Below are 14426 nucleotides of genomic sequence, written 5' to 3'. Positions count from 1 at the left end.
CTGTGCTACTTCCAATAGCAACAAAACGTAGACTTCTCTGGAATGAGAAACTTTTTGATGATACAGCCTTGCCAAAGGTGACTTTTCACTTGTGAATTACCCTCAAGCAGGTAGAGTCCAATAACATTTCTATCTCAAATCTATTCTCTAGCAGTCATGTGTAATGCACCAAAACCACAGCTCCCTATCCTTATCCAGGTCCCACAGACCTTTTCATGGTTCACTCTTGATGTTTCAAATGTTGTTTCAGTCCATTGATGGTATGTCAATCCTGGTATACCATATCATTCCAATTTCTTCCATACATATCAGCTATTCCCTAAACACTTTACACATTCACACACTTTTTTTCACAACTGGGAGGAGATGGTCCAATTGTCATCTTACAGCTACTAATGCAAGCTGGTGACATTTACCATAACCCTGGACCAACAGTGTATCTCTGCCCACAGAGTTAATCTGATACTATGTGCATGCCATTACCCTTTCAATCACCACTCTCCCATAGAACTTACTAGGAATATTCATTAAACAATTTCCCCAGTCTGTCTCTTTATACTGTAACTGAAATCCTCAATTATTTGTACTTTAGCATCTTTGAGATGTCTGTGTTTCACTGCCTCAAGTACCATTTTGATTGTTCCTTCATATTTATGATTGTATACATTATTTGTTATGGTTAATTAATATTCCTGAACATGCAAGAGGGTGAAAGGTATGCACTAGATAAAATGAATGGGGATGATGTAGCTAGAATACAGAGGTCAATGTGCTGTGAATGGACTGAAACAGGGTGTGGGAAACGTTTGAGGTAAACCATGGAAAGGATTGTGGGGCCTGGTTGTGGATAGGGATCAGTGGTTTCTATGCATTACACATGACAGCTAGAGAATAGATGTAGCCTTTCTTTGTCTGTTCCTGGTGCCACCTTGCTAACCTGGGGAAAACAAAAACCCTGTTTCAATGTTTCCCAGGTTTTTGTTCAATGATGGCAGGCACAATGCTCTGTTTATTAGTGTCAGGTTTTGCTACTGATCCCTACCCTCTATTATCACTAGCCACTGGTTAATATGTTATGGGTATTTCCTCATCTATTTATCCTAAGAACATCCAGATATAACTCTTAAGACCCAATCTCCTGATACCTTTCACTTATTGTGCTTTCTTACCTCTGGTTACATTCTTTTTTGAATTTCCTCAACTGATTCAATTCTGTGTTCATGCCCTGTGATGTTTTTTGTCCCAATTTCTTCTCCCATCTGATGACAATTTTCAAAAGCCTCAGTTTCCTTACTTCCTCCTCCAACTGTGTAGCTTTTGACCCTGTTCTCAATAATTTCAATGATTTTCCCAGGCTAATGGTCTTTGGTTTCCATCCTTTATTCCTTCATTCATTGTAAGCCACTAGCCTCTTCCTTATAGATCTAATTAATGACTGTCTGACTGTGGTGCCATTCTTTGATAGAATTAATTTTTGATTAACAAAACTCAAAATTCTTGTCTAGCTTGGCTCTTGGCACAGCTAGTTTTCAGTCTTTTAGCTTCACTTTAAAGATATTGAGCAGTCTCACTTAAAACTTTAAAACTCTACATTCTTTTTTTATTTTTTTTATTATACTTTGTCGCTGTCTCCCGCGTTTGCGAGGTAGCGCAAGGAAACAGATGAAAGAAATGGCCCAACCCCCCCCCATACACATGTATATACATACGTCCACACACGCAAATGTACATACCTACACAGTTTTCCATGGTTTACCCCAGACGCTTCATATGCCCTGCTTCAATCCACTGACAGCACGTCAACCCCGGTATACCACATCGCTCCAATTCACTCTATTCCTTGCCCTCCTTTCACCCTCCTGCATGTTCAGGCCCCGATCACACAAAATCTTTTTCACTCCATCTTTCCACCTCCAATTTGGTCTCCCTCTTCTCCTTGTTCCCTCCACCTCCGACACATATATCCTCTTGGTCAATCTTTCCTCGCTCATCCTCTCCATGTGCCCAAACCACTTCAAAACACCCTCTTCTGCTCTCTCAACCACGCTCTTTTTATTTCCACACATCTCTCTTACCCTTACGTTACTCACTCGATCAAACCACCTCACACCACACATTGTCCTCAAACATCTCATTTCCAGCACATCCATCCTCCTGCGCACAACTCTATCCATAGCCCACGCCTCGCAACCATAAAACATTGTTGGAACCACTATTCCTTCAAACATACCCATTTTTGCTTTCCGAGATAATGTTCTCGACTTCCACACATTCTTCAAGGCCCCCAGGATTTTCGCCCCCTCCCCCACCCTATGATCCACTTCCGCTTCCATGGTTCCATCCGCTGCCAGATCCACTCCCAGATATCTAAAACACTTCACTTCCTCCAGTTTTTCTCCATTCAAACTCACCTCCCAATTGACTTGACCCTCAACCCTACTGTACCTAATAACCTTGCTCTTATTCACATTTACTCTTAACTTTCTTCTTCCACACACTTTTCCAAACTCAGTCACCAGCTTCTGCAGTTTCTCACACCAGCGCTGTATCATCAGCGAACAACAACTGACTCACTTCCCAAGCTCTCTCATCCCCAACAGACTTCATACTTGCCCCTCTTTCCAAAACTCTTGCATTTACCTCCCTAACAACCCCATCCATAAACAAATTAAACAACCATGGAGACATCACACACCCCTGCCGCAAACCTACATTCACTGAGAACCAATCACTTTCCTCTCTTCCTACACGTACACATGCCTTACATCCTCGATAAAAACTTTTCACTGCTTCTAACAACTTTCCTCCCACACCATATATTCTTAATACCTTCCACAGAGCATCTCTATCAACTCTATCATATGCCTTCTCCAGATCCATAAATGCTACATACAAATCCATTTGCTTTTCTAAGTATTTCTCACATACATTCTTCAAAGCAAACACCTGATCCACACATCCTCTACCACTTCTGAAACCACACTGCTCTTCCCCAATCTGATGCTCTGTACATGCCTTCACCCTCTCAATCAATACCCTCCCATATAATTTACCAGGAATACTCAACAAACTTATACCTCTGTAATTTGAGCACTCACTCTTATCCCCTTTGCCTTTGTACAATGGCACTATGCACGCATTCCGCCAATCCTCAGGCACCTCACCATGAGTCATACATACATTAAATAACCTTACCAACCAGTCAACAATACAGTCACTCCCTTTTTTAATAAATTCCACTGCAATACCATCCAAACCTGCTGCCTTGCCGGCTTTCATCTTCCGCAAAGCTTTCACTACCTCTTCTCTGTTTACCAAATCATTTTCCCTAACCCTCTCACTTTGCACACCACCTCGACCAAAACACCCTATATCTGCCACTCTATCATCAAACACATTCAACAAACCTTCATTCTTATTAACTCATATTATCTAAACCAACTTTAGGCTTATGAACCCCATAGAAAAACAATCTTTTTTTTTTCATACTATTCACTATTCCCGTGTCAGTGAGGTAGCGTTAAGAACAAAGGACTGAGCCTTTGAGGGAATATCCTCACTTGGCCCTCTTCTCTGTTCCTTCTTTTGGAAGATTAAAAATGAGAGGGGAGGATTTTCAGCCCCCCCCCCCCATTCCCTCCCCTTTTAGTTGCCTTCTATGAATACGTGGAAAGTATTCTTTCTCCCCTATCCCTAGGGGTAAGGAAAAAAAGAAAAAGAAAAAAAAATTCTATCCAGAAAATTCTCGGTTGGTTGGCATTCACCTCAGCTGACAGAGTTGCCCATTAGTAATACAAAATTTGTTTTCATTCACTGATACACTCGTTTTCAGTTTTCTTTCATAAACTTCTTTACTCATTCTATATAAGTTACACACATTATCTCTTTGTTAACTAGTCTTTGTATAAGATATCATTAACTATTTTATCTAGCTGAACTTGGCATCACTCCAAAAAACATATGATCCGAGATATCTGGTCTTTTCACAACCACTGCTCTTTTATTCCTTACTAGACCACAATAAAAACTTACATTTAAGATGTATTTCATTAAGGAGCCCCTCTATAATCTCCTCCCTCCCCTTGCTTGTGAGCTTTTTGATAATCAAAGGACTCAGTCCAGAGCTGAAAAATCTGGTAAAAAATGATTGTAACGTTAAAAGTACATCATGAGAATGATTACTTAATACTGCCTGATCATTGTCAACATAAGACATGATTTGAAGAGAGGAAAAAAAAGCCATATTTTAATATACCTGGAGGTCCTATGCTGTTCAAAACACTGATTTCATTCTTGAAAAACTTGTTGAGGTCAGCTGATGAATTACGTGAATGCCTGAGATCCATGGAGGGTGTTCTTGAGTGTGACCTTGCTGCATGACTACGAAGATCACTTGAGCTGCGTGATATGTGACCCGGATACACACCATTGTGCAGACCTATGGTATGAAAAAAAGAGGAAACTACATGTTGAAGTACAGTCTTATCCATAGCCTGTATTTGACCTTAAAATGAAGGAAAAAACTCTTACAAGCACTAAGATGTTTTGCCTAAATCTCTTCTGGGAGATATCTACTATGTTGGCTGAATTTTCCAGATTCATCATATTACTCTCAACTTTAATTAGTCAAGTATGAATTTTCAAATTGGGATTGGATGTCAGTCATAGCTCTCAGCTTGATAGAAGGCTAACTCAAACAATGCTCAAGATTCAGATTCAAATGTATATAGGCTGGAAGTCAGCTGTATGTCTTTAAGAAATCTGGCTAAGGTGAGACTTCATCACAGCTAACTCATTGACTTGTAGACTGCTTCACATTCTCTAAATATACTTCATCAATGAGAGAAAACTTTAAGCACCAGGTATACATGACCAGTAAGAAGAGTACACAGTTTATTTAGCGAATAGTTTCATTCCACAGAAAAAAATCAACATTTTGCTTCCCTGTAGCAGCCTCCACTAATAAGTGCTCAACACATTCTCATATATCCCATAACAATAAAACTAAAGTCATTTACAGTACTGGCAGGCTTTGGCAACACAGCAAGAGTCTGTGCACAATGTATTTCTGATGTATGCTACCAATATCAGGCCATCATATTTGCATTAGTAATCATATTTGGATGAAATAGGTATAATTTGATTACTTTGCATATAAGGTTGATTACATGGAATGTATTTCCTTATCATGTTTGGTGCAATCAAAACACAGAGCCTAATTATCTATCTATATCTCTGTCACTTGTTCCCTATGGGAACTCCCAAAGGGGGTGGCCACGGCAAAAGATTCTTCATAACTGAGGAACAAAATTGCATTTTATTAGCCTTTAGTGCCTCACCCTAACAAGCCACTGGCAGAGGTTAATTCCAGCACAGTGTTTTCAGAGGCTCCTAACAAATGTTTCTTCCAACTATTTCTACCTAATGCACAGCAAACTCAAAAAACATAGATCTTCCTTTTCATCAATTGTTATATGATAAATTTACATACCAATAAAGAACTTACCCTGTCCAACTAGCTGAGGTTGGTTATGGCGCATATCAAGAGAAGAGTTACGAGAATGCCCTGGTCTTGGGACTGCTACTGGTCCCCCTCCACCAGGACCTGGAATCCCACCACTTGCTACTGGTGCCTCTGGTAAACGCACTATACCTCCAGATGCACTGTTGTTATTACTGTTATTACTATTGCTATTGTTATGATTGCCATTGTTCTGACAGCTGCTGTTAACACTGCTTGGTAGTCTATTCTGTCCATCACGAGACTCTGAAGTTGAAGCTGGGGGTTCTTGGATTGGAATGCCTGTAATAAGATATACTGTGTATACAACAAATTTTTTATGGATTATAAAAACTGTAAAAACACGTCAGTATCACTCTCTGGCTATATGTAGTAAATGTAAAATGGACAGAAATCTCCAAATGAAACTTTCCATCTCTAACTACTATACTTTATGGTTAAAAAGTGTCAACAAAGCTTACTTGGAGGTGATAAGTATCCACAGAACAGAACATCTCCACATGATGAGTGATGCAAATCCTGGCATAACATTAATCGCTTCACTAAGGGAGCAATGCCATAGAACTCTGCTTCATGCCTAGAGGGTATGATCAGATAGAAAATGTAGTTGAAAATATGTTACAGCACACAAACAAATCCCTACAAGCATCTGATACAGCACTGACTTGGTGCAATTTTATAGCCCTACATAAACTCTCAAAATGAGATGCATATATGGACATTTACCCTCCTTCAACAATCAAATTGTCTATGAGACCAGATGCTTGTTCTTTGGATTCAATGGCTACACTGAAACTCCTAAAATGAACCATTCCAGACATTCAAGATAACTGTGAAGTGATTTATACAGTATATATTTACATATATCACAAAAATATAACATTTAGAACCTACATTAGGTACACAAAACACTCTGTTAAGGCTACAAAATATCCAGACCACAATTGGTGGCCCATGTATTTCTAAAATCCATAGAATTTCAACATCCAAACATTGCTTGGTTCTAAGGATTTTTGATATCCTACCTGTGTCAAACTTTTTACTCTAATTGTTATGACAGTCAACCAATAACCAAAGTTAAGATACTTGATCCACCACTACCCTTCCTGCTAACCAGTCTTTGCAGCTGTACTGTACCTTAGGGCATTGATGTCAACAACGGACATGTTAAGATCCCGAGTTCGAAGATAATTGAGGATGATGCTGAACAATGATGGGTCACGATCAATGAATATGGCTCCAGATTCATCTCTGAGGGTCGAGATTCGCCCAGACAATAAAGATGTGAAGAAAGTATCAGGGACCCATGTGAGAGTGTGTCTGGATGTGCTGAATCTGGAAGTACATAAAAATGCAAATATATCTATCATTCATGAAAATCAAAATTGCAGAGATATGGTTCTCAGTGAATGTAGGTTTGCGGCAGGGGTGTGTGATGTCTCCATGGTTGTTTAATTTGTTTATGGATGGGGTTGTTAGGGAGGTGAATGCAAGAGTTTTGGAAAGAGGGGCAAGTATGAAGTCTGTTGGGGATGAGAGAGCTTGGGAAGTGAGTCAGTTGTTGTTCGCTGATGATACAGCACTGGTGGCTGATTCATGTGAGAAACTGCAGAAGCTGGTGACTGAGTTTGGTAAAGTGTGTGAAAGAAGAAAGTTAAGAGTAAATGTGAATAAGAGCAAGGTTATTAGGTACAGTAGGGTTGAGGGTCAAGTCAATTGGGAGGTGAGTTTGAATGGAGAAAAACTGGAGGAAGTAAAGCGTTTTAGATATCTGGGAGTGGATCTGGCAGCGGATGGAACCATGGAAGCGGAAGTGGATCACAGGATGGGGGAGGGGGCGAAAATTCTGGGAGCCTTGAAGAATGTGTGGAAGTCGAGAACATTATCTCGGAAAGCAAATATGGGTATGTTTGAAGGAATAGTGGTTCCAACAATGTTGTATGGTTGCGAGGCGTGGGCTATGGATAGAGTGGTGCGCAGGAGGATGGATGTGCTGGAAATGAGATGTTTGAGGACAATGTGTGGTGTGAGGTGGTTTGATCGAGTAAGTAACGTAAGGGTAAGAGAGATGTGTGGAAATAAAAAGAGCGTGGTTGAGAGAGTAGAAGAGGGTGTTTTGAAATGGTTTGGGCACATGGAGAGAATGAGTGAGGAAAGATTGACCAAGAGGATATATGTGTCGGAGGTGGAGGGAACGAGGAGAAGAGGGAGACCAAATTGGAGGTGGAAAGATGGAGTGAAAAAGATTTTGTGTGATCGGGGCCTGAACATGCAGGAGGGTGAAAGGAGGGCAAGGAATAGAGTGAATTGGAGCGATGTGGTATACCGGGGTTGACGTGCTGTCAGTGGATTGAATCAGGGCATGTGAAGCGTCTGGGGTAAACCATGGAAAGCTGTGTAGGTATGTATATTTGCGTGTGTGGACGTATGTATATACACGTGTATGGGGGTGGGTTGGGCCATTTCTTTCGTCTGTTTCCTTGTGCTACCTCGCAAACGCGGGAGACAGCGACAAAGAAAAAAAAAAAAAAAAAAAATGTACAGCATTCATGAATCTCACTGGATATCATGTTCATGAACTTATATTGTTATACTTATCTTTGTCCCATGTCAGCAAGGTAGCGCAAGGTAACAGACAAAGACTGGCCCATCCACTCATATACATACATATACATAAACTTCCATATACACACATATACATACATATACCAAGGATGTAAGGCATGGTTATGAGTAGTAGAGAGAAGAGTGATCAGTTCCCAGTAAATGTTGGTCTGCGGCAGGGGTGTGTGATGTCCCCATGGTTGTTTAATTTGTTTATGAATGGGGTGGTTAGGGAGGTAAATGCAAGAGTTTTGGAGAGAGGGGTGAGTATGCAGTCAGTTGTGGATGAGAGGGCCTGGGAAGTGTCAGTTGTTGTTCGTCGATAATACAGCTCTAGTGGCTGATTTGTGTGAGAAACTGTGAGGCTGGTGACTGAGTTTGGAAAAATGTGTGAAAGGAATAAGTTGAGAGTAAATGAGAATAAGAGCAAGGTTATTAGGTTCAGTAGGGTTGAGGGACAAGTTAATTGGGATGTAAGTTTGAATGGAGAAATATGGGAGGAAGTGAAGTGTTTTAGATATCTGGGAGTGGACTTAGCAGATGGAACCATGGAAGCGGAGGTGAGTCACAAGGTGAGGGAGGGGACGAAGGTTCTGGGAGCGAAGAAGAATGTGTGGAAGAAAACGTTGTCTTGAAAGCAAAAATGGGTATGTATGTATGTATGTATGTATGTATGTATGTATGTATGTATGTATGTATGTATGTATGTGATGTCTGTATATGTATGCATAAGTGCATATGTGGGTGTTTATGTATATATATATATATGTATGTATGTGTATATATATATATTTTTTTTTTATTATACTTTGTCGCTGTCTCCCGCGTTTGCGAGGTAGCGCAAGGAAACAGACGAAAGAAATGGCCCAACCCCCCCCCCCCCATACACATGTATATACATACATCCACACACGCAAATATACATGCCTACACAGCTTTCCATGGTTTACCCCAGACGCTTCACATGCCTTGATTCAATCCACTGACAGCACGTCAACCCCGGTATACCACATCGCTCCAATTCACTCTATTCCTTGCCCTCCTTTCACCCTCCTGCATGTTCAGGCCCCGATCACACAAAATCTTTTTCACTCCATCTTTCCACCTCCAATTTGGTCTCCCTCTTCTCCTCGTTCCCTCCACCTCCGACACATATATCCTCTTGGTCAATCTTTCCTCACTCATTCTCTCCATGTGCCCAAACCACTTCAAAACACCCTCTTCTGCTCTCTCAACCACGCTCTTTTTATTTCCACACATCTCTCTTACCCTTACGTTACTCACTCGATCAAACCACCTCACACCACACATTGTCCTCAAACATCTCATTTCCAGCACATCCATCCTCCTGCGCACAACTCTATCCATAGCCCACGCCTCGCAACCATACAACATTGTTGGAACCACTATTCCTTCAAACATACCCATTTTTGCTTTCCGAGATAATGTTCTCGACTTCCACACATTCTTCCACACACACACACACACATATATATATATATATATATATATATATATATATATATATATATATATATATATATATATATATCCCTGGGGATAGGGGAGAAAGAATACTTCCCACGTATTCCCTGCGTGTCGTAGAAGGCGACTAAAAGGGAAGGGAGCGGGGGGCTGGAAATCCTCCCCTCTCTTTTTTTTTTTTTTTTTTTTTTTCAAAAAGAAGGAACAGAGAAGGGGGCCAGGTGAGGATGTTCCCTCAAAGGCCCAGTCCTCTGTTCTTAACGCTACCTCGCTATCGCGGGGAAATGGCGAATAGTATGAAAAAAAAAAAAAAAAAAAATATATATATATATATATTATTATTTCTTATTTTGCTTTGTCGCTGTCTCCCGCGTTTGCGAGGTAGCGCAAGGAAACAGACGAAAGAAATGGCCCAACCCACCCTCATACACATGTATATACATACACGTCCACACACGCAAATATACATACCTATACATCTCAATGTACACATATATATACACACACAGACACATACCTATATACCCATGCACACAATTCACACTGTCTGCCTTTATTCATTCCCATCGCTACCTCGCCACACATGGAATACCATCCCCCCCCCTCATGTGTGCGAGGTAGTGCTAGGAAAAGACAACAGAGGCCCCATTCATTCACACTCAGTCTCTAGCTGTCATGCAATAATGCCCGAAACCACAGCTCCCTTTCCATATCCAGGCCCCACACAACTTTCCATGGCCCACCCCAGACGCTTCACATGCCCTGATTCAATCCACTGACAGCACGTCAACCCCGGCATACCACATCGATCCAACTCACTCCATTCCCTGCCCACCCCTCACCCTCCTGCATGTTCAGGCCCCGATCACTCAAAACCCCCTTCACTCCATCTTTCCACCGCCAATCTGGTCTCCCACTTCTCCTCATTCCCTCCACCTCCAACACACACATCCTCTTGGTCAGTCTTTCCTCACTCACTCTCTCCATGTGCCCAAACCACTTCAGAACACCCTCCTCTGCTCCCTCAACCACGCTCTTTTTATTTCCACACATCTCTCTTACCCTTAATGTACTTACTCGATCAAACCACCTCACACCACACATTGTCCTCAAACATCTCATTTCCAGCACATCCACCCTCCTGCGCACAACTCCATCCATAGCCCACGCCTCGCAACCATACAACATTGTTGGAACCATTATTCCTTCAAACATACCCATTTTTGCTTTCCGAGATAATGTTCTCGACTTCCACACATTCTTCAAGGCTCCCAGGATTTTCGCCCGCTCCCCCACCCTATTATTCACTTCCGCTTCCATGGTTCCATCCGCTGCCAGATCCACTCCCAGATATCTAAAACACTTTACTTCCTCCAGTTTTTCTCCATTCAAACTTACCTCCCAATTGACTTGACCCTCAACCCTACTGTACCTAATAACCTTGCTCTTATTCACATTTACTCTTAACTTTCTTCTTTCACACACTTTACGAAACTCAGTCACCAGCTTCTGCAGTTTCTCACATGAATCAGCCACCAGTGCTGTATCATCAGCGAACAACAACTGACTCACTTCCCAAGCTATCTCATCCACAACAGACTTCATACTTGCTCCTCTTTCCAAAACTCTTGCATTCACCTCCCTAACAACCCCATCCATAAACAAATTAAACAACCATGGAGACATCACACACCCCTGCCGCAAACCTACATTCACTGAGAACCAATCACTTTCCTCTCTTCCTACACGTACACATGCCTTACATCCTTGATAAAAACTTTTCACTGCTTCTAACAACCTGCCTCCCACACCATATATTCTTAATACCTTCCACAGAGCATCTCTATCAACTCTATCATATGCCTTCTCCAGATCCATAAATGCTACATACAAATCCATATGCTTTTCTAAGTATTTCTCACATACATTCTTCAAAGCAAACACCTGATCCATACATCCTCTACCACTTCTGAAACCACACTGCTCTTCCCCAATCTGATGCTCTGTACATGCCTTCACCTTCTCAATCAATACCCTCCCATATAATTTACCAGGAATACTCAACAAACTTATACCTCTGTAATTTGAGCACTCACTCTTATCCCCTTTGCCTTTGTACAATGGCAATATGCAAGCATTCCGCCAATCCTCAGGCACCTCACCATGAGTCATACATACATTAAATAACCTTTCCAACCAGTCAACAATACAGTCACCCCCTTTTTTAATAAACTCCACTGCAATACCATCCAAACCTGCTGCCTTGCCGGCTTTCATCTTCCGCAAAGCTTTTACTACCTCTTCTCTGTTTACCAAATCATTTTCCCTAACCCTCTCACTTTGCACACCACCTCGACCAAAACACCCTATATCTGCCACTCTATCATCAAACACATTCAACAAACCTTCAAAATACTCACTCCATCTCCTTCTCACATCACCACTACTTGTTATCACCTCCCATTTGCGCCCTTCACTGAAGTTCCCATTTGCTCCCTTGTCTTACGCACTTTATTTACCTCCTTCCAGAACATCTTTTTATTCTCCCTAAAATTTAATGATACTCTCTCACCTCAACTCTCATTTGCCCTTTCTTTCACCTCTTGCACCTTTCTCTTGACCTCCTGTCTCTTTCTTTTATACATCTCCCACTCAACTGCATTTTTTCCCTGCAAAAATCGTCCAAATGCCTCTCACTTCTCTTTCACTAATAATCTTACTTCTTCATCCCACCACTCACTACCCTTTCTAATCAACCCACCTCCCACTCTTCTCATGCCACAAGCATCTTTTGCGCACTCCATCACTGATTCCCTAAATACATCCCATTCCTCCCCCACTCCCCTTACTTCCACTGTTCTCACCTTTTTCCATTCTGTACTCAGTCTCTCCTGGTACTTCCTCACACAAGTCTCCTTCCCAAGCTCACTTACTCTCACCACCCTCTTCACCCCAACATTCACTCTTCTTTTCTGAAAACCCATACAAATCTTCACCTTAGCCTCCACAAGATAATGATCAGACATCCCTCCAGTTGCACCTCTCAGCACATTAACATCTAAAAGTCTCTCTTTTACGCGCCTGTCAATTAACACGTAATCCAATAACGCTCTCTGGCCATCTCTCCTACTTACATATGTATACTTATGTATATCTCGCTTTTTAAACCAGGTATTCCCTAACACCAGTCCTTTTTCAGCACATAAATCTACAAGCTCTTCACCATTTCCATTTACAACACTGAACACTCCATGTATACCAATTATTCCCTCAACTGCCACATTACTCACCTTTGCATTCAAATCACCCATCACTATAACTCGGTCTTGTGCATCAAAACCACTAACACACTCATTCAGCTGCTCCCAAAACACTTGCCCCTCATGATCTTTCTTCTCATGCCCAGGTGCATACGCACCAATAATCACCCGGTGCACCCTACTACAACTGCTGGCGTTCAGTTTCGACAAACCTGCAGCATCGAACAAGATGAGAACGACCAATACAGTCTTCCTTTGAACTCAACACTTGGACACAAAGGCGGAGGTCAACGTAAATAATGATTTTCAAGGAAAATCAGAATAGGCGAAGACTTCTAACACACAACTGTACAGAAAGAAACCATCATAAATCATACAGTTTTGATAATAAAGAAGACGTTTGCTACTAAGGAATTGTAGCTCATGTTCTCGAACAGGTGCACGGAACCGCTTCGGGTGAACTTACTTTGACGTGGTGGTACAAGTAGTTGCACGGACTGTGATCTCGCTTTGGTTACAAGAATGTTCTTCCGCCCACCAGTGATGCTACTACTTTTGTGAATAAAGAACCATTGCAACACAAATCTCGCCAGGTGGTAGAGTGACCCACAGTGTATCGTGACAGACTTCCCCAGAACTTTTTTAAAGGGGAAGTAAATGTTTATAGTTGTGTTACTGGAGTGATAGTTTTCATACATGGTGCTCTGACAAGAAAATAGTGAAATTGGAAAGAATGTAGCTTAGACATTGAAGCTTATTCTTTCATTGAAATGTGAGCAAAGGGAGCATTTTTTTTCAAAGTGATAGAGATGGAAAGCAAAAAGGTGTTTCTCATGAATGTACTGGAAAAGTTGAGGTCCAGATAAACTTTTGGTCTGTCAAGGCTTTATTATGGCGGATGACCAACTACCTACCCTAATGTATCCAAGATATGGTTGTACTTTGTGTAATTAAGACAATTGAGAAACATCATAAGCCAATATTCCAGTTTCATGATAAGAGAAGTGGACCAGGCAGTATGATACAGTGGTTAAATTGATGAAAAAAACTACTATTGACGTTTGTGTAAATACATTATATTATGTGACATTCATTTTTTCATTTCATTTCCAGCTAGAAGTTTCAGTTTTCTAAATAATTTCTTACATTTTTCATATGTATATATATATATATGTGTGTATATGTATGTATATATGTGTATATGTATATATATATTATCCCTGGGGATAGGGGTGAAAGAATACTTCCCACGCATTCCTCACGTGTCGTAGAAGGCGACTAGAGGGGATGGGAGTGGGGGGCCAGAAATCCTCCCCTCCTTGTATTTTAACTTTCTAAAAATGGGAAACAGAAGGAGTCACGCAGGGAGTGCTCATCCTCCTCGTAGACTCAGATTGGGGTGTCTAAATGTGTGTGGATGTACCCAAGATGTGAAAAAAGGAGAGATAGGTAGTATGATTGAGGAAAGGAACCTGGATGCTTTGGCTCTGAGTGAAATGAAGCTCAAGGGTAAAGGGGAAGAGTGGTTTGGGAATGTCTTGGGAGTAAAGTCAGGG

General features: G+C 41.3%; 1 protein-coding gene across 2 annotated transcripts in view; it reads right to left on the bottom strand.

The window, feature by feature from the left end:
* Positions 1–14426, bottom strand: part of LOC139756896 (SH3KBP1-binding protein 1) — a 90406-nt gene that overhangs the window by 63397 nt on the left and 12583 nt on the right. For both annotated transcript variants that reach the window (XM_071676804.1, XM_071676795.1), the window contains exons 2-5: positions 6659–6856; positions 5983–6098; positions 5507–5803; positions 4256–4438 (exon numbers count right to left, since the gene is read on the bottom strand). In XM_071676804.1, the coding sequence (XP_071532905.1) occupies positions 4256–4438; positions 5507–5803; positions 5983–6098; positions 6659–6856 (794 nt within the window). The remainder of the gene's footprint in view (positions 1–4255; positions 4439–5506; positions 5804–5982; positions 6099–6658; positions 6857–14426) is intronic.

The sequence above is a fragment of the Panulirus ornatus genome, chromosome 2 (genome assembly GCF_036320965.1).
Source record: "Panulirus ornatus isolate Po-2019 chromosome 2, ASM3632096v1, whole genome shotgun sequence".
Lineage (NCBI taxonomy): Eukaryota > Metazoa > Arthropoda > Malacostraca > Decapoda > Palinuridae > Panulirus > Panulirus ornatus.
Note: the sequence above shows the minus strand (reverse complement) of the source record. Positions and strands in the feature narration are given on the sequence as shown.